Source organism: Solanum lycopersicum, chromosome 5, assembly GCF_036512215.1.
Source record: "Solanum lycopersicum chromosome 5, SLM_r2.1".
Taxonomy (NCBI): domain Eukaryota; kingdom Viridiplantae; phylum Streptophyta; class Magnoliopsida; order Solanales; family Solanaceae; genus Solanum; species Solanum lycopersicum.
In genome coordinates this window covers 10,308,982-10,328,957 of record NC_090804.1, presented here as the reverse complement: position 1 = coordinate 10,328,957, position 19,976 = coordinate 10,308,982, and the positions used below count along the sequence as shown (strand labels likewise).

Genomic DNA, 19,976 nt, shown 5'->3' with positions numbered 1-19,976 from the left:
TTCTTAGGTGGTACATGATTATAGTAGTCAAGTCAATATGATTTTATGTGATTATTAGAAAATAAATGAATGTTTATATGGGTTTGATAAAATGAAAACCATGGTGGTATCAGGTGCTTTTAATGTTTAATTTGCTATTATATTTTGATAATTATAAAGGAAAAAAATGATAAACATGCCTTGTTTTATGTTTGCAACTAACAAATTGCCTAATGTTTGTGAATATTAATGACATGAGTTGTATGGTTTGGAATAGTATGGTAATTTATTTATCCTTACTGTTTGAGATTGTTTTCAAGACTGTTAATGAGTAGTTGTCTAAGTTTTCTATATGAATTTCTTTTGATGCATAAATTTATGTTGAAATTAAGATTACTAAGAAAATATATTTTGGTGTTTTTGAGGGCTTAAGTTGTTAGAAGTAATTCTATCAATTTTCTTGAGACTTGTATAAATAATGACTAGATGCGAAAAATATTTTAGTGTAAAGAACTTTATGGATGTTGAATGTTATTCCTCTATTATGAAATATCTGAAAGTGTAGGGCTTTCTTGCTCAGGTTATAAATGTTATTTCTGTCATGCCCAGAGCCTACACCATGTGAGGGACTGACACTCGGTGACCATTGCTGGCCTAGAGCGGACCCTTGGCCTGACTTACTTAACACAACGGAAGACAACAATCACACTTATAATGCTAAAAGAACTTCTCTTAACTGCATAAGAAAATAAGTGAGAATGTCTTAAAGATCTAAAAATTCAACACCGCCAAAATGACAACCCAAGTCTTTAACACAAGAATGAAATATAAAGACTACTAAACTACTAACTGTCTATGAAGCCTCTAAACTGACTGAGATGAATGTTGAGACAAACCCCACAACATCCTATTGAACTAACTAGAAAGCAATAAAGGATGTCCTCCGGGGTGCAAAGAGGCTCACTAACTGATTTTGGAGTGATCAACTGGATCAACGGTGTGCCGGATATTGATCCTAGTTACCTGCATTTGCATCATAATACGATGCATGCCAACTAACATTAGTACATTGAATGTACGAGTATGCCAGTTCGAATGCTAACAACACTTAAGCTTGAAAAGAAGTAAGAAGGAACACTTACCTTGGCTTTGCTCAACTCATGAATAACTTAATTCATTTCAATATAATGCAATTTAACGGTAAGTGCAATATAAAGAAAACTGTCTGAAACATACTGTAAACACTGAATTTATGCAAGATATAGTTAACTCTGGTATGTATTAAAAAAATACAAGTAAACTGATGTACATAAGAATACAATAACTTCTGTGGGAGTTTCTCTAACCGACAATCATCACTTAAGAATTACAGTGATGATACACTGATATACCTCACGCTCCCAGCGCATCCTATACCCAGCCAAAGGTATAAGACTTAAACTGCCTAATGGATCCACTAGTCTACTATGAAAAAGGGTTTATTTAAAAAGTAGGGAAAATACCCAAGTACCCCCTCAACCTATGCCCGAAATCCCAGAGACACACTTATACTATACTAAGGTCCTATTACCCCCTGAACTTATTTTATAAGTAATTTTCTACCTTTTTTTGCCTTCGTGGCACTAGTTTGAAAAAAAAAGTCAACCATCGTTGGACCCACAAGATAGTGCCACGTAGGCCGAAAAGGTGTAAAAAATTATTAATAAAATAAGTTCAGGGGGGTAATAGGACCTTAGTATAGTATAAGTGTGTCTCTGGGATTTCAGGCAAAGGTTGAGGGGGTACTTGGGCATTATCCCTAAAAAGTATGAACCTTTTCTATTCATGGTGGTTACATGGTTTATGGGGACTGTGAGTTGTGTGAACTCTCTTCCATATTGGCGCTCAATACTAAACCCAAAAATATGCTTGCTATTATGTTTTAAAAACATACTAATTATGTGGTTTTGAGATTAGTGCTCAAAATACTTAGCTTATAGCTATCTTGGAAATCATAGTTTCCCTACTTGCTTCTTTTAGAAAGCTATAGTTCTTTTCTGAAAGCTTGCCCTAGGCTTCTTGAAAATTAAAGTTTTCTTACTAACTAAATGATAAAACATTTCAAGTCTCTTTGAGAATACTTAGTCCCTTTATACCTTTGAAGAAAAGAACTTCAACTTCACTCTTTACTAAACTCAAAACTTAAGTCTTAAAAACAAAGTTAAAATGTTTGTATAAGACTTATGAGGACTTGAAATGACTCCTCTCATTTGACTTTTTATTTCTCTTAACTTTGATTTTTAAATACTCTTGACTTGACTCTTAACTGATTCTTTAATCGAATTATGGACTCATGAAATTAGATTCTGTTTAGAAAGATCTCATGATGATTAGGAATGATTCTAGATAGATAAATATGAGAAAAATCCAATAATCAGAAATTGAGGGTGGGTCCGCGACGGGGAGGCATAATTTAATTTTGGTTTTGAAAATATCTTTTGAGGCAGAACACCTCATGTCGAAGAGCTGAAATTTTAAATATTGCGTGTTGGACACACAGAGGGGACCATGTCCCAGTTTTGTTCGTCGAATTTTCTTCTTCGTTTTTCTTTCCCAATTCACCCAAACTCAGTTATGTTTCTTAATTCTCTTTTAGATACAGATACCCAACAAATGTACCTAAGAACCTAACCCGAAATGACCGCATAATGCGACGTAACGAATTATAAACTTTACAACTCAGGCAATTCAAGAACAACATATGAATTCAAGAAATGGGTACCAAGATATCAATATTCTAATGATTTGAGAACGAATCCAAACTGAAATAATATACTTGGAACGTGGGAGAACAATCCCAACGTTATGGGAGCCTCACATACCTATTTGAAGCAAGTTCCATAGCGAAAACACCAACTTTCTTGGTTGATTTTGATGATTTTGCCCTTTTTCCCTTCTTCTTTTCTCTTCTCCTTTTTACTTAGGCTTAGCGTGAAAATTCTAATTTTCTAAAACTAACCAATATTAAATTCCTAAAAATGGAATAATATAATAGGGTAGCCAAAAGACCAAAATACCCTTAAAAATTACGGATTGGACATTTTCTTAATTTGATAGCCCAACTTCAAAAAGGCATAACTCACTTATATAAGGTCGAGATAAGAGCTTTCCAACCATATCTGAATGTAACTCTAACTCATCCTGAGCTAGAAGTTATGGTCGCTTGAAAATGACCAAAAACTCACTTTTAACTTACTTAAAATTTTCCAGATTTTCTCGTACTTTTCAAAATTAACTATTTCCAGATTTTATACTTTCTTCTAGTTCTTTCTAGTTGTGAGATGTTACAATTTCTCTATTATGAAATATTTGAAGGTTTAGGGGTATGTTACTAATGTTGTGCTACATGATCCTAAAGAAAAGTATAAAGAAAAACATGATCTAAGATTTTAATTGTAAGTTGATAAATATTGCATTTACATAGTTGTGATAGTTAATTGTTATTTGATTGGATGTTAATGTTTGAGGAGGAAAAAAAATGTTGAGGTTTTAAAAGAAGTGATTATATTATTCATGTTCTTATTGAAAATTATATTGCTTCTTGATGCATTATGTTGAAAAGTGCATTTGGTAATACATGAGAGGTACAATAAGTACAATATTGAATAAGTGAACAGTTTTTTGTACAAAAGAGTACAATATATTACGAAAAAGGCAAAAGAATTTGGTATATTTTGTGGATGCCATAATATAAAAACAATTAACTAGAATTAGTTGTTGTGGAGTTGATTGGTGATGAGACTAAGTGGTTAGGACAACTCTTAGTGTGTATTCCAATTGGAATAAAATAAATTTTTATGTGACTAAATTGATACATGTGTTTGAGACACAATTTGAAGAAGCGACTATAGTGGATGAATTATTTACAAAAATAAATTATGTGTAGTCGGAGGTGAATCTGATCAGTTCACACACTAATGAAACATTAAGGGGAGTAAAGACCTTTAGTCATTTGAGAAGATCAACAATGATGGTAACCCAACCTATGTGATTGGAGATCCATGAATTAGGTTCATATGAGTAATAACAAGTCATTAGTTGATCAAGTAAATACTATAAAGTTTTGTCCCTCCTATGATGTGTGAATATAGTGTGATAATCTACAAAACAAAGTGAGGCAGAGTAAGAGTTCTTAATCCAAGTCATATCCTTTATAGGTGATGTATTGCTCTGCAGAATACACTTGATGATTAGACCTATATGAGTATGAAGTGGTACCGCTTCTATGAAATTGTGACATATTTCTAGAGCACTCGTGAATACCAGGACACATGCATGGCTGCTTAGCATAAAATTGCAATAACGACAAAGATTGTGTGAGTACAACGTGATATAATAAGACATTGGACTTACAAAAGAATTATTGGTTCACAGAAGTTCTAAACATCACCAAATTATTCTAAAGTATAATCTTGTTTTATAGGTCTGGTTCATAGTCTACGGACACCAAATTCGATGCATTAGACTCATATGTCAAAATCAAGCAAAAATTCTTATTTCATTCTATTTCGTAATATTCTTTTTCAAATATGTAGGGAATTGTTGGAAAAATAATTTTAGTATCTCAAAAAAAAGTATTCATATTATTATCTAAGATTCTTTCGTTATTCTATTTATTATTAATGACTCTTTATTTATTCACTATTATTTAGCTTTAATGAGTGATTATTACTTATTATGAAAATACCTTAATATCCATTTAACCATCATATTTATGGGCTATATTAATTTTCTTATAGCTGTTGAAAACTATACGTTGAAGGGATTAAATTCTTGGTCTTTTGGTGGAGTAGTCCCCTTATATATATTTTTTCTATGTGTTACTATTTGATTTTAAAAAGGTTGGAATGGAAAATGAAGAGTTGCGACTTGGGGATTCAGTCTTATCTCAGTCCATACTTGCTATTATTTAGTTCCTCGTATATCTAAGCTCATATAGCAACCACTATTTCCTCGCCTCGCCTATTATTTGTTTTCTTGTTATCTTCCTTGTCCTTCTCCGATTAGTGTCAACCTCAACGCTCACACGTTATACAAACACATTACATATACAGAGTATGTCAATATAACTTGCCACCAGGCAATGGATGATAGTGACATAACTGACGAAGGATACCTAACATAGCTTGATCGATGCACATCGTGACATCCCTTCTGATGAAGTAAAAGAAAATTAGGAGCACTAGGTAATTTATTAATGGTGTTCTGTTTTGTATTGCTTGCACCCTGTCTATCAATCCATATGCTATGCGAGAGAGAAGCGAAAAAATGGCAAAACTATGTTGAAGTGGATCGCCTGTTGGAGAATGATAAGGTTGAAGTGGCATTTGATGTTCGCCTTCCTATTGCAGAGGGGAAGGGCGCTTTTGGAAATATATTACTATATATGTCCTAATTTATGTGACAGATTTCGTTTTTTCGAGAGTCAAACAGTTTAAGTTTGATATGTTTAAAATGAAATTTATATATTTATAAACTATATAAAAAGTACTATATAAGTCACAATAATTGACAATTCAAAATAATTAAGAGACATATGAACAATTTACGGTCAAAGATAGACTTGTTTAACTCTCGAAATTCAAAAAGTGCCACATAAATTGAGACGGAGAGAGTAAAATAAAAGGAAATTCCGACTTGTGATGGGTCCTAGGATTCTCTTTTATATATATATAAATTATATAAGATAAAAAGATAAAATAAGATTGTAATTTATTTATTTTTGAGCTTAATTAAATTAAAGGTTGTATTGCAAGAGAAACTCCTCATTATTATGATAGAAATGATGTTCATCTCATAATATTGTGAACCACTCGAAATATTTTTGCGACAATCATGCAGAATCACACAAATACATCAAGTATATTCATTGCATGTCTAATTCTTTTGAAAAAGTTATGATCCTTTTTCAACTTATATTCATAATTACAAACATAGAGCGGACTGGTTCTATTAGGCGAGCTGCATTACAGACGCCTTCATATATGATTGTGGAAATTCTAAAATGTACGGAAAGATAAGTTCGCTATGGATAAGTTTATTGATGTCATTGATATTGTTTTGTGGTGAGATACATGTAAGAGCTTACTTGGGCATAAATTGGGGGAGGATGGCAACACAAAAGTTTGTTCCATCAATGGTTGTGGATTTACTCTTACAAAATGGAATCCCAGAGTTGAGACTTTTTCAACCGAGTTTTAATGTTCTTGATGCTTTTGCTGAAACCAATATTGGGCTCGGCATCACCTTACAAGAGAACTTTTTAAGAAATATTGTCGAGCAAAAACAAATGGACGATTATATTCATGAACGTGTCAAGGTTTATACAGACCAAGGAGTTAAATTCAGGTAGATTATTATTATTCATTGTTGTTGTTACATTAATCTAGATTTGAAGTTGAAGTTATTGATTTGTAGGTATGTGTACGTGGGGAACGAACCCTTTACGAAGTCATTATATATGAAAAAACAATTTAATGGTACTATCCGTTACCTGAAGATGGCGAGAGATGCCCTTGATAAATTCAACCTCCCAGATGTCAAAGCAACAACTCCTCATTTCACGGACATCTTAACAAATGTGAGCAAGCCATCTGAAGGTGATTTTCGAGAAGACATAAAGGGGAAAATGTTGGAATTTCTTGATTGCATTAACAGAACTGGTGCCCCTCTCTTTATCCATATCTTCCCAATCTATTCGGTTAATCTATACGGATTTGATGTGGACTTTGCTTTCTTTGATAACAAATCCAAGTTCAAAGTCGTAGATGGCAAGAACACGTATACTAATCTCTTTGCTTTCATATACGATACACTTGTTTCTGCTCTAGCAAAGGCAGGTTATGGTGATATGGAGATTGTTGTCGGACAAATTGGTTGGCCTACAGATGGATATGCGAGTGCAAGTGAAAAAAATGCTGAAAGATTTTATCGCGGCCTTCTTCAATATATTGCTAAGAAGGAGGGAACTCCACTACGCCCAAATAGAGATATAGATATGTATCTCCTTGGCTTAACAGATGAGAATATGGTTGTTACAGATTATGGACCTTATCAACGACATTGGGGTATCTATAAACACGATGGTGTTCCCAAGTATAAAATTGATTTCACGTTGCAAGACCGAGATATCAAACCTTCCGTTGCCAAAGGTATATATATATACATATACTACTTAATTACTAAATGTTCAATTATATTTCGATATAATGCATGACTTGTTAGGTATCGTAATTAAATAGGTACTGTGCGAATGCCAAACAGATGGTGTGTGTTTGATGGTAAAACGGATCACAATGAGACTCTAGTGTTGAAAGATTACGACTTTGCCTGTGCGAAATCAGACTGCAGTGCGTTTGGCGCTGGTGCAACGTGTGATCACCTCAGTTTCACAGAGAAGGTGTCTTATGCATATAATATGCTTTACCAAATGGGTAATCAAGATATGAAGAAATGCAAATTGTTAGGAGCAACGTTGACAACAAATAATCCTTCCACTCCAGACTGTGATTTCCCAATTGAGATCTTAACTGCAGAGGTGGTGAATAGTGGATCTGGATTAACCAAGAAATACTAACCAACACGTGCTTCTCAACTTACTCTCATGTATGATGTACATACTCCATGATTTTGAGTATGCTAGCTCTATGAATTTTTGATAAATCTATAGAATTGTTTGTTGGTAAATTAATCATGTTACTCTCATCATTGCACAAGAAGGTTAGCTATCATATCTATAGCTCAAGTTATTAGATGGAGGTCGATAGCTCCAAATTACTGTTAATAATTTTTTTCCTAATCTTAACCTCCTTTGTCAAACAACTCAAAATACAGACAAGTTCTTAATGTTTGAAACCATAAAAACAGTCTTAACGAAAGAAACCTCAATATGCAATGATCACCCCTTTGAGAAAATTAATTTTAATGTAAATAATCTATTATCATCATCCCTACTCTAATTTTCATAACAATAGTTTTGAGTTTAGTTACTCATCTATCTTCTATCTATCTATCTATCTATCTATCTATCTATATATATATATATATATATATATATAACCTTAAAAACATTAACTCTCAAACTTAAATATTAAATTACTATAACACCCCATTAAAAATACTCAATTTATTACTATATAAAAAGTAGAAACCTTTCACATTATAGGGTTGTGACTTTTTTAATAAGTTGTGACTTTTCCAAAGGATTGTGACATTTTCGATGAGTTGTGACTTTTTCGAAGTGTTGTGATTCTTTCAAAGGGTTGTAATTTTTTCAAAGGGTTGTGACTTTTTCGATGAGTTGTGACTCTTCCAATAGGCAATGACTTTTTCAAAAGGTTGTGACTTTTCTAATAAGACACAATTAGCACCGATTCATACTACTATATGTTAGTTATAAATAGAGGGATATCATCTCACTTTTAATCTACGAATTTCGTAAGTTTCTTCTCTTCTTCTTCTTAAAAATCTCAAGTGTTATTATAAACAATTGATTAAGTTCGAAATTCAATGAAATTCAAGTTACCACATTAGAAAGAGTTCATGAAAAAATTATAGCAAATCATTCATCATTTAACACTCATTTTTTTCTTACGATTATCATGAGTTAAGAAATTGTGAGAGGCATAACAATAATAAACAAATATGAAAAAGCCACATGATTTGGGTAAAATACTTCTTTATTTTTTACTTTCTTATTATTTTATCCTCAAATGAAGGAATTTCTTCCAAATTTTGCTTAAACAACGACACAAAAATAGTCCATTGAGTTATTAGTTTTATGTTCAATCCACTATATTAAAAATAGTTTTTTACTGTTTACTTATTATATGATAACATAACCATGAAAATAATTATTTTTTTTATAGGATATGTAAGTAAAAATGAATGAGAAATAAAGTGGTTGTGGCAAGAGTTTCAATCAAATGGAACACTAGAGTGAATATAACATGAACTTATTTATTCGTTTTCCTTCTTAATTGGCTATGTATTGTTCCATAAATTATTTTTTTAATATTTACATTGAGTATAAAATTTTTTGAATATGAATTCTATGTTATATTGTGTTCATTATAATTTGAGGAAATATTACAAAAGATACACTACTTGAAAACTATATAAAAATAAATAAGAAAATTGTGATTGCTCATAAAATGATCTTAAATGAAATAAAATATTCTATGAATAATACTTTAAATTTTATTTATCTATTAATTTTGATTATTCATAAAATTTAATATTTTATATCACGATACGAATTCTATAAGATACTAGATACTTTTATTAGACAACAATTATATGATATGCATGCGGCAGAAAAAAAAGAGAAGATTACAACTCCACAAAGTTAAGGTAGAAACTAAAGAAATTAAATATTATTTACCATAAGTGATGTTGTATATATATATATATATATATATATATATATATATATATATATATATATATATAATTGGTCAAGTTTAATTTTCCAAAAATATTTTTGGGGCGAGTCTCGAGGCGGGGCGTACCAAAAACGCTCCGGGTGTAAATTAAATGCATAGATCCATAAGGCGTGAGTTCTAAAATTTGAAGCGTAAGTCTTGAGTATAAAAACGTAAATCCTGGGCGTAAAAAGGTAGGTCTGGGCGTTTTAAATTTATTTTTTGAACCTTTATTGCTTTAAATATTTTTTTATCATGGGTGTAATGATTTTTCTCAAATAGTAATTATGATACTTTTTGTTTCTCATTATTGATTATAAATGCTTATCTCAAATAAAAATCACAATATAATTTCTGTATATTATAGGTTATTTATAGGGATAATGTCCAAGTACCTCCTCAATCTATGCCCGAAATTCCAGAGACACACTTATACTATATTAAGGTCCTATTACCCCCCTGAACTTATTTTATTAATAATTTTTTACCCCTTTTCGGCCTACGTGGCACTATCTTGTGGGTCCAACGATGGTTGACTTTTTTTTTCAAACTAGTGCCACGTAGGCAAAAAAGGGGTAGAAAATTACTTATAAAATAAGTTCAGGGGGGTAATAGGACCTTAGTATAGTATAAGTGTGTCTCTGGGATTTCGGGCATAGATTGAGGGGGTACTTGTGCATTATCCCTTATTTATAAAAACTAATTTATAAAATCAATGTCAGGTTTGCTTTTTTTTATTTTATTAGTAATAAAACTATGAATTGAATATACACGAGACTACGAACCGTAAATCCATGGAAATTACGCCCGTGTCTCGAGGCTTACACCCCTTTCTTTTAGAACACTGGTCAAGCTACATATTTGGCATACCCTCAAACTTCTATTAAATCATTCGTTATAACAACTAACTACACTTTTTGCTTGTAAAATTATCTTTCTATGAAAGTCTTACTCAAATATAAATTGAGAAATAGTAGTTTGTAAAATATATATTATGTATAAATATAAAAATTGTCACTTTCTCCGCATATTTGAAATTTAAATCTATTTTGAAATGTTTCAATGATATTGATCATTCTGATCTCAAAATGTATTAATCGTTTAAATACATTTCAACATCGTAAACTATACATACTATACACGCGTGCAGTAAAACTAGTACTACCTTAAAAGTATGATCTCCCTAACTTGAATATTAGATTGTTATAATACCCCCAACATAAAATACCCAATTAAGTATATATTCTATATTTTATAATAGATTAATTTATTTGTTCTTAATTATTTTAAAAGCTTTCACCTTTTCACATGATGGGTAATGACTTTTTTGAATGGTTGCAAGTTTTTGATACAATTATGACTTTTTCGATGAGTTATGACATTTTTGAAAAATTATAATTTTTTGAAGGGTTGTGACTTATCAGAGAAGGTGCGATAAATACATTTTCATATTATAATTTCTTTTCTATAAATAGAGTGATTTTATTCCCACCTTTAAACTACAATTTTGTAAGCTAGCGTTTGACCATAGATTTTCAAATATTCTTGGCACATATCATGTGGGTGAAATTTCACCTTGTGTTTGGCCATAGTATTTGAAAAATATATTTGAATTTTTTTAAAAATATGATTTATACACATAAGTTCTTAAAAACTATCAAAACAAATCATAAGCTTGCATTACAAGTCAATTGGATCTTCGTTGCAACAATAATAAATAGTGTTCATGAAACTAGAGCAATGTGGTAGTTTGGAATGAGTGCAATAAACATCATTCTATACATCGTGAAGTACACAAAGCACATGACTTTGTTACCCGATGGGTCATCATTTTCATCTACAACCATATCATCATTTAATATTGACTGAATATTTCATCACTACTTTATTGTTCATGTAAAAAATTATGTAATACAACTCATAATTACTATATAGGGTGTTTTTGTAAAATATAAAAGTTTGAGGTAAAATTTCAATATCCCAAATAATGAGATTTGACCCAACTACTAGAAAAAATTAGTAACTAGAAATTTGAAATATTTTCCAAATAATGGCAAATTGTATGGACAAACACTATTCGCCAAAAAAATTTCTAAATATTATTTGAAAAATCTATGGTCAAACGGGCCCTAAGTTTTGTATTCTTCTTCTTATAACAAGAAAGATTGTGAGCGTTGTTCAATTATGCAATTACAATATTTTTTGTGGGTAAATCGGATAGATCAATAAAAAATGAAAAGGAGAATGTACTAACTCAACTAAATGAGAAGAGTATCTGGATAATTAAAATGTACTCATTTTCATAGCCATAAATATACTTCTTCAGCAACTTCTACAAGACAAGAATTTCACTGATTTGTCTTGTACAAACTACAACTTGGTGTTCAAGCTTTGAAAAGTCTCAAATTGTTGGCGAAAAAGGTTTGATCAAATACATGTTTGAAGAGTCCAAGCTAGAAGTAATAAGTTCTCCTCCATTTAAAATTTATTTGTTATACTTTTATTTTTATTCAGTTTAATATAGAATATCCTTTTTTCTGGGATGGTGGTGGAGGAGTATATTTAAGACCACAAAGTTAAAAGACACACACACACACACACACATATATATATATATATATATATATATATATTCTACATATCCCTTAAATTAAAAGTGTTGTTTATTTTTTAAAATCTTATATCAAATTAAAGTTAGACAAATTTGTATCTTTCTTTTTTATCTATACTATCTTAAAAGAATGAACTAACTGCCATTAATGTTTAAATTATTATAACAGTCCAACTTAAAACACAAAATTTTAATTATCTTCTAAGCTTTATATTATATTATATTTATTTATCTACATTATATTATACTAGGTAATCTACCCGCGCGAAAACATAGGCTTTAAACTTTTGTTAGTATCCAAAGATAATAAGGAAAAACATAACTTTAGTTTTATAATGTTGAAATTCTAAAGAAAATTTTAAAAATCAAATAAACTAAAAAATAACTATTTGGGAAGAGATAATCAAAAAGTTTAATCCAACATAAAAGTAAAAGAGAAGGGGACATATTTCTAGCTAAAAATTAATGAAAATGTATGTTAATTCTGTTAAACATGAACCTTGAAATTATGTATTATGAGATGTTTCTGATGCTTCAAAAATATGATCGAGATTTTGTAACATATTTCGTTTGATCTAATTCACACCATGATTTTTTAAGCTATATATATATATATATATATATATATATATATATGTTCAATGAATATTGCTTGAATATTCATTATTTGTTTAGTTGATATCTTTTTATCACACGAAGTATGTAATTTCTCTTGTACATTTTCATTGCAGATGAATATTCAAGCAATATTCATTGAACATACATGTTGTGAACTCTTTCCTACTATTAATAGAAAATTATAAGTTATTATATCTAATATATGAGTGAAAAGGTAATAAATACACTATAGACATACACAATCTTTCGATTTAACCAACTTCCATATTTAACTTCAAGTATTATGGTGGATCAAAATAAAATAATATAACATTTGGTTGAATACCTCCAATACTAAAAGATATGAAAGAATTTTTATTGTTCTCTTAAGGGAAATTTGGAATTTTTTTATTTTCTTTTCTCCCTAACATGTATATGTAATAAGCAAAATGTACTGTATTTTTCAATGTTGTAATGCTTATAAAGAAATTTCATTATGAACATTGCTAATAAGTTCATCAATATAATTGTTGTAAAAGTTTAAGACTTTTTGCATTTATAGGTCCCCTCCATCTAATATAAGAACCATCACAATAAAAAGGAATGAATTAAATAAAGCGAAAGTATGTGTCTTGTTTTCACATAATATTAAAAGCAAAAAACTATTAGCCTATCAGGAATAAATCTAGATCAATCGATAGCAGATGTATAGTTTCTAAGCTCAGGGCAACCATGAGTTGGACATCATCCTGCAAAAATTAGATGTACTCAAAATATCTTTCTTTATGAAAAAAACTAAATTAACTAAGTGTTACCAACTCGTTAAAAGTCATTTCGTGAATAATATAGACCACAAATTAGAAGACACTTGGGAGTCATTTGCTAAGATGTATAAGAAATCTAGTACATGTATTAGTTATATAAAACATATGCAATATTATAGGGTGCATAATTAATATGTAGAAAATTATTTTCCTATCAAGTATTATCAAATATATAGAAAAACAACGGTATCAACAATTCAACTACTGTTACTTTATGAATAAACATTATTAAAAATAAAACCACCATTAATATACCAATGTCACGACCCAAAAATGGGTGTGATGACACTCGTCTTATCCCACCAAGACAAGTCAGCCTAAAACCAAATCTCTAACAAAGTGCGGAAGTAATGACAATTCAACAACAATTTCTATTATGAAACCAAGTCATATTAATTCAATTCCCAAAACCAGGTTGTCACGTGCACAAGCCTCTAATGTAAATATTAGAATTGAAATAAATTAGAAGTCTAAAATAAAGTTGTCTTTCAAGTAAAAATAAAATCATAAACTAGAGTAGGAAAGTTCGCTGAGATGACAAGCAGCTACCTCACAACCCTCCACAAGATGCCTCGGAAATGAAAAGAATGACAGGTATCACGAAGATCCAGGCTCGTAACCTACAAAAATTTGTAGAAGCAAGGGGTGAGTACCAAACCACGCGGTACCCAACAAGCAAACCTCTAAACACAAGTTAAGTGAACAAAATACTGGTCCTCCTTACACCCTATCTAAACCTCCACGCTACAGCCTAACAGTTTACAGTTTACCAAACACACAACTCAATAACCACACTCTATCAGTTTATACATTCTCAATAACAGCTCAATATTCAACAGTCACAAGCTTCACAGAGAAACAATCACAAGATCAGCAAAACACGTGTTCAAGTTCATCAATAATAAAATATGCAATGACATGAGATGCAATGTCAAATATAGTGATGCATGTCTTTCTTAACGATACACACCCGCTGTCTCTCAGTCCGGGACCCATGGGGAACATATCTGTCCATGCATCTGTCGCGGCGCACGATACGACCCTCGATAATAGTAACCTTCGCAGCGCGCGATACGTCCCTCGAAATATAATATTCATCGCGGCGCGCGATACGACCCTCGAAATGGTACATCCTCTTACCACAACCATGTCTCAGATACAATGAAAATGACATGCTCAAATGAAAATGAGGAGATAACCATTTTGATAACAAAGCGCAATTTACTACGAGGAATACAACACCAACAAATAAGCAACAAGTCTCCAAGTCATTCTCAACACTACACAAGGTAATACACGAATTTCATACGCTTAACAAGGGTTTAGAAATCCACTTGCCTTAGTCATAATTACTCTTGGACTTGAGCCTTCCCTTTCCATTAAGCTTCCGAACCAATGGAATCTATTCAAGTATATATTTACAATAAGGTTTCGGAATTAACAACACTAACACTTTTATGTGTTTAATCTCGACCTAAAATTTCACCCCAAATTTATAATCAAGTTCGTAAATCATCATGCCAATTAATATTTTAACTATCATATTTTTCAAATGTCAAGAGTAAGGTTTAATATCAATATCACCAATTAAAATAATTTTATCGCACAAATATATTGAAACTTAATTTATAATATAATTTTAAAAAATATTAATGTAATGAAGCCACTGATTACAAAAAAACGAGTGGCAACGACAACATGACCCAAATATATAACTTACAGTACTTTATTAATATTCCTCTTATGACATATATTACCATGAATCAATCATTGACAATGTGATTAGCCAATTATTGGTTGACACTTTTCCTCTCAAATATCAATACATTGAACAACTTCCACCCCTTTTTGATTTATTTGTTATATTTATTTTTGTTTTCTTCAACCCAGTTAACAATTATAGTACACGTTCTATTCCCTTCCAATTCATCTATAGAAAAAAACAAAGATTTGGCATTATCTGATGGCTGATTGAGCAGTTTTTCAATTCTCACATTCGGCCGCCTCAAGCCTTCGACCTTTTCTTCTTTTCCTTATTTTTTTTTCTGAATTATTTAAGTACTAAAAGTGATAGGTTTTACCCACATATTTTATTAAATATAGGCTAAAGGGTATAAGGTCTTAAATAAATTATCACTTTAGCCCATAAACTATCGATTAATTAACTTAAGTTAAACAAATATTCAAAAATTCTAAAGAGGATATTTTGGGTCATTACAACCAAACACCAATATTTCGTAACAAAAATAATGCCATACATAGGTCTCATGATGAAAATCTTAAAGTGTAACTGCAATCTTAAAAGAATTTCTTCCTTGATTTCTTTTGACAGAATCTTAATCGTATTTCCTTTACTACTCTTTCTCTTTTCATAGTTGCATGTTGAGCCAATAAAGTTTTTCTATGTATTTCCTTGCTACTTTCAATCAATCAGGAAAGTGAGGATTGAGCAGTGGCTTGGAAAATAAGATAGCAATAGATAAGAAAAATCTTGGGATAACTAATGTCAACATTAGCTACACTTTATCCGATACTATTCTCAAACACTCTAGAAAAAGACCCTGGCACCTAAACAAAGGTCTGAATGACCTAAAATATGTAAGGTCAATTTAAGATAATTAAACAAATATGATTCAAGGGCAATGCTTAAAAATCAAAGGTCAAATGCTTTCTTTAGATGTTTTTATAACTTCTCATAACTTTAATTAACTAAAATTAAGCTAAGAGACCAAGAATATTCAATTTTGGGAATAAGTAGGAAAATCTGAAAAAAATTCAGAATTCAAAAGTGAGTTTTGGTCATTTCAAACGATCATAAATTTCAACTTAGAAGAAGTTTGGATGAGTTCTTTATATGTTTGAAATTCCCTTGGGAATATCTTTCCAACGCCGCCTAGTTTTCCAAAATCCGATTTCATATGCGGGAGATATGTCTTTCGGAAGTTGGGTTGTTGGACTGAAGAAAATCCAATTCGGATTTTAGTAAGGGTAAAGTTATCTTTTCATCCTAGTATTTGCTAATTCGTTTTAAGGTTATATTAGAGGTAAAACAAGTCCCAAATCAGTAGTAGAAAAATTAAGAACGCATAAGGCTTTAGAGAAAAGAGAAAAGAAGAGGATGATCAAGAATTGTCCAAGAACGCCAAGATCGTTGCGTGGATTTCGTCGGGGTTGATCCCTGTCCAGGTATGTGAGATCATTTTGTGATTGTTCCTTTCATCCACACCCTAATTTTATTCCATTCATCAATGTTATAGTTTATTGAATGATGAACTTTGGATTTCTTGATGAAAATTCATTAATTCTTGTTGGTTGAATCGTAGTGTATCTCTAGTATATTTGATTCATGTTTCTCGACTATTTTTGGGTCTAATCAATTAGGTAATAAATTATTTAGAGATCCTAAGTGTTTGGGGTGGGATCCATGGAAGTAAAGGAGGTTTAGAGACGAAAACGGAGAAAAAAAGTTCGAGGTCCCATTTGTAACACCCTGGGGCGCCGCACCAGCCAGAGCGCCTCGGACCAGAGTCTGTCTGACAGGCTCTAGTGCTTCGTGCCTCTCACAGCGCCAAGACAATGTAGTAGTTCATTTTTGGAGTCTTCTTTTATCTTATACTTCACATGTTATAGTATTGAGACTTAAGTGTCATTTTTGCCAAAGTTATTTAAGTTATCTTATGAGAATGTTTTTGAATTTTTTTTATCTGAGTTGAGTAATTCTTCCGCTGAGTTAAGTAAGTAAGGCCAAGTGTTCGCTCAAGGCTACTAATGGTCGTTGTATGTAGGCCATGTCCAGTGTGTAGGTCCTAGGGAGTCTATGAAGTCATGTCTATAGAGTCTTAGTCATCGGTGTAAAGCGCGTCACATATATGATTAGGGGGCTACAACATTTAGGAATGTTTCACTTCTTTCATATTCTTTTTGCTTTAGAGGTTATCTCTAAAAATTCTCTCTAATTTGTGCTTGAAAGTGTTTCAGATCATCATACCTCCACGAAGAGCAGTCAAAGGTCGACCAACCTGGAGAAATGTTGAGGAACTAGAGGTCCCTAATGCATCTAATGTGCACTTCAAGAAGAAGTTACTAATGTTGAGTTACGAGGCTATCCGAATGTTGGTCCAAGCGGTGACTAACCAAGTTGGTCAACAGAGAGGAACTCGACAGGAAGGGGCTGACACCTCAAGGGTTCGTGAGTTTCTGAGAATGAATCCTCCTAGTTTCACCAGATCAAGCACTACTGAGGATCCGGAGAACTTTGTGCATGATTTGAAGAAGATGTTTGATGTAATGCATGTGGTTGATACTTAGAGGGTTGAATTAGTTGCATACCAACTGAAGAGTGTGCCTAAAACTTGGTTTGACCAATAGAAGGAGGCACAGTTGAGGATGCACCATCTCCAAGTTGGGCTTGTTTCGAAGAAGCCTTCTTGGGAAGGTTCTTTCATCGTTAACTGAAGAAAGCAAAGGTCCGGGATTTCCTCACTTTGAAATAGATATCCATGAGTATGGATTGAAGTTCACTCAATTGTCTCACTATGCTCCGAAAATGGTGAAGGATATGAGGAGCAGAATGAGTTTGTTTGTTGTTGGTTTGGGTCGTGCTTCAATCAAGGAAGGTAGGGCTGCAATGTTGATTGGTTACATGGACATATCAAGGCTTATGGTATATTTTCAACAAGTTGAAGACGAGAAGTAGCGGAAAACAGAGGAATATCCAAACATGAAAGCAAAAACTGTGAATGAGATTGGTCAATAGAAGGGTGGTTCAAGTCGACCACAATTTAAGAAATCAAAAGGGCATGCACCATCATCTGCTAGTTCACCTGCGCACAGAAACTGAGGTGAGTAATGTCCAGAATTCACAAAACTTCAAAGCTAGACCATCCCAATCCCAAGGTATTGTGGAGCAAGGAGGTAGTGGGATTTCTGCATGTGGTAGAACCCACCCTAGTAGATGTCGTGATGGCCCCAAAAGTTGTTTCAAGTGTAGTAAAGAGGGTCACTTCATGAGAAAGTGCCCTAAGAATAAGCAAGGTGGTGGAAATCTGGGCAATAGAGATCAATCTTAATAAGTTTTTCCACCGAACAGAGATGCACCTAAAGGAGTCACTACTGGTACTGGTGGAGGGGCAAACCGTGTCTATGCAATCACTAGCTACAAAGAGCAAGAGAACTCTCCAGATGTTGTCACGGGTATGATCAAAGTTTTTACTTTTGACGTTTATGCTTTGTTAGACTCTGGAACAAGTTTATCTTTTGTAACCCCTTATGTTGAAAATCAGTTTGTGATTATTTCTGAAAAACTTTGTGAACCCTTCTGTATCTCTACACCTGGTGGGGAGTCTATTCTAGCAGAAAGAGTCTATCGTGATTTTCCTATTTTTATCAATCACAAGAGCACCATGGATGATTTAGTAGACTTATACATAGTAGATTTTGATGTTATTCTAGGTATGGACTGGATTCATGCATGCTATGCATCAATAGATTGCAGAACTCGAGTTGTCAATTTTCAAATTCCTAATGAGCCAGTGATAGAGTGGTCTAGTAGTTCAGCAGTGCCTAAGTGTCGTTTCATTTCCTACCTTAAGACGAGAAAGTTAGTTTCTAAGGGTTGTATCTATCACTTAGTCTGAGTTAATGACTCAAGTGTCGAGGTACCTTCTCTTCAGTCGGTTCCAATAGTAAAAGAGTTTTCAGAAGTTTTTCCTGATGATCTACCTGGAATCCCTTCCGAAAGAGAGATACACTTCTCCATAGACATCATCCCAGATACTCGTCCTATCTCTATTCCACCATACAAAATGGCACTAGGAGAGTTGAAAGAGCTAAAAGAACAACTGAAAGATTTGTTAGATAAAGGCTTCATTCAACTAAGTGTCTTACCCTGGGGCGCTCCAATCTTGTTTGTAAGGAAGAAAGATGGGTACTTAGGATGTGTATAGACTACTTCCCATTGATTAAGGTGACCATTAAGAATAAGTATCCTCTTCCAAGGACAAATGATCTTTTTGATTAACTTCAAGGTGCTTCTTGTTATTCCAATATTGACCTCAGATGAGGCTATCATCAGTGAAAGTAAGGGAATGTGATATTCCTAAGACGACTTTCAGAAAAAGGTATGGGGATTATGAATTTTTGGTTATGTCTTTTGATTTAACATATGTCTTTGCAGTGTTCATGGATCTTATGAACAAAATCTTCAAACCTTATTTAGATCTGTTTGTTATCATCTTCATTAATGATATACTGGTTTATTTAAGGAACGAAGAAGATCATGCTATTCACCTAAGGATTGTTCTTCAGATCTTGAAGGATAAGGAGTTATATGTCAAGTTCTCCAAGTGCGAGTTTTGGCTTAAATATGTGGCATTTTTGGGACACATATTTTTTGGTGATGGAATTAAATTCAACACTCAGAAGATAGAGGCAGTTCAAAGTTGGCCTAGACCCAAATCTCCAACAGATATAAGGAGTTCTTTTGGGTTTGGCTGGCTATTATAG

The 19,976-nt window shown here is 32.4% G+C and overlaps 2 protein-coding genes across 2 annotated transcripts; both read left to right on the top strand.

Moving 5' to 3' along the window:
- The first annotated feature begins 5,911 nt into the window (after nt 1–5,911).
- Nucleotides 5,912–7,708, top strand: LOC101266218 (glucan endo-1,3-beta-glucosidase 8-like). Its single transcript, XM_004239154.5, has 3 exons — nt 5,912–6,366; nt 6,436–7,169; nt 7,260–7,708. Exons 1-3 carry the CDS (start codon nt 6,023–6,025, stop codon nt 7,592–7,594), a joined length of 1,413 nt encoding a protein of 470 aa, XP_004239202.1. The 5' UTR covers nt 5,912–6,022; the 3' UTR covers nt 7,595–7,708.
- Nucleotides 7,709–18,018: 10,310 nt separating this feature from the next.
- On the top strand, nt 18,019–19,976 carry LOC138348637 (uncharacterized). Its single transcript, XM_069298195.1, has 3 exons — nt 18,019–18,164; nt 18,562–18,923; nt 19,648–19,976. The coding sequence occupies exons 1-3, from the start codon at nt 18,019–18,021 to the stop codon at nt 19,974–19,976; spliced, it is 837 nt and encodes a 278-aa protein (XP_069154296.1).

What these genes read in the sequence shown, in the direction of transcription:
- LOC101266218 (XM_004239154.5), top strand. Translation starts at nt 6,023, where the DNA reads ATGTACGGAAAGATAAGTTCGCTATGGATAAGTTTATTGATGTCATTG. An exon ending in GACCAAGGAGTTAAATTCAG is followed by an intron (nt 6,367 to 6,435) that starts GTAGATTATTAT and finishes ATTGATTTGTAG; the next exon opens with GTATGTGTACGTGGGGAACG. An exon ending in CAAACCTTCCGTTGCCAAAG is followed by an intron (nt 7,170 to 7,259) that starts GTATATATATAT and finishes GTAATTAAATAG; the next exon opens with GTACTGTGCGAATGCCAAAC.
- LOC138348637 (XM_069298195.1), top strand. Translation starts at nt 18,019, where the DNA reads ATGGTGAAGGATATGAGGAGCAGAATGAGTTTGTTTGTTGTTGGTTTG. An exon ending in CAACAAGTTGAAGACGAGAA is followed by an intron (nt 18,165 to 18,561) that starts GTAGCGGAAAAC and finishes TCCACCGAACAG; the next exon opens with AGATGCACCTAAAGGAGTCA. An exon ending in AGATTTTGATGTTATTCTAG is followed by an intron (nt 18,924 to 19,647) that starts GTATGGACTGGA and finishes ATGTCTTTGCAG; the next exon opens with TGTTCATGGATCTTATGAAC.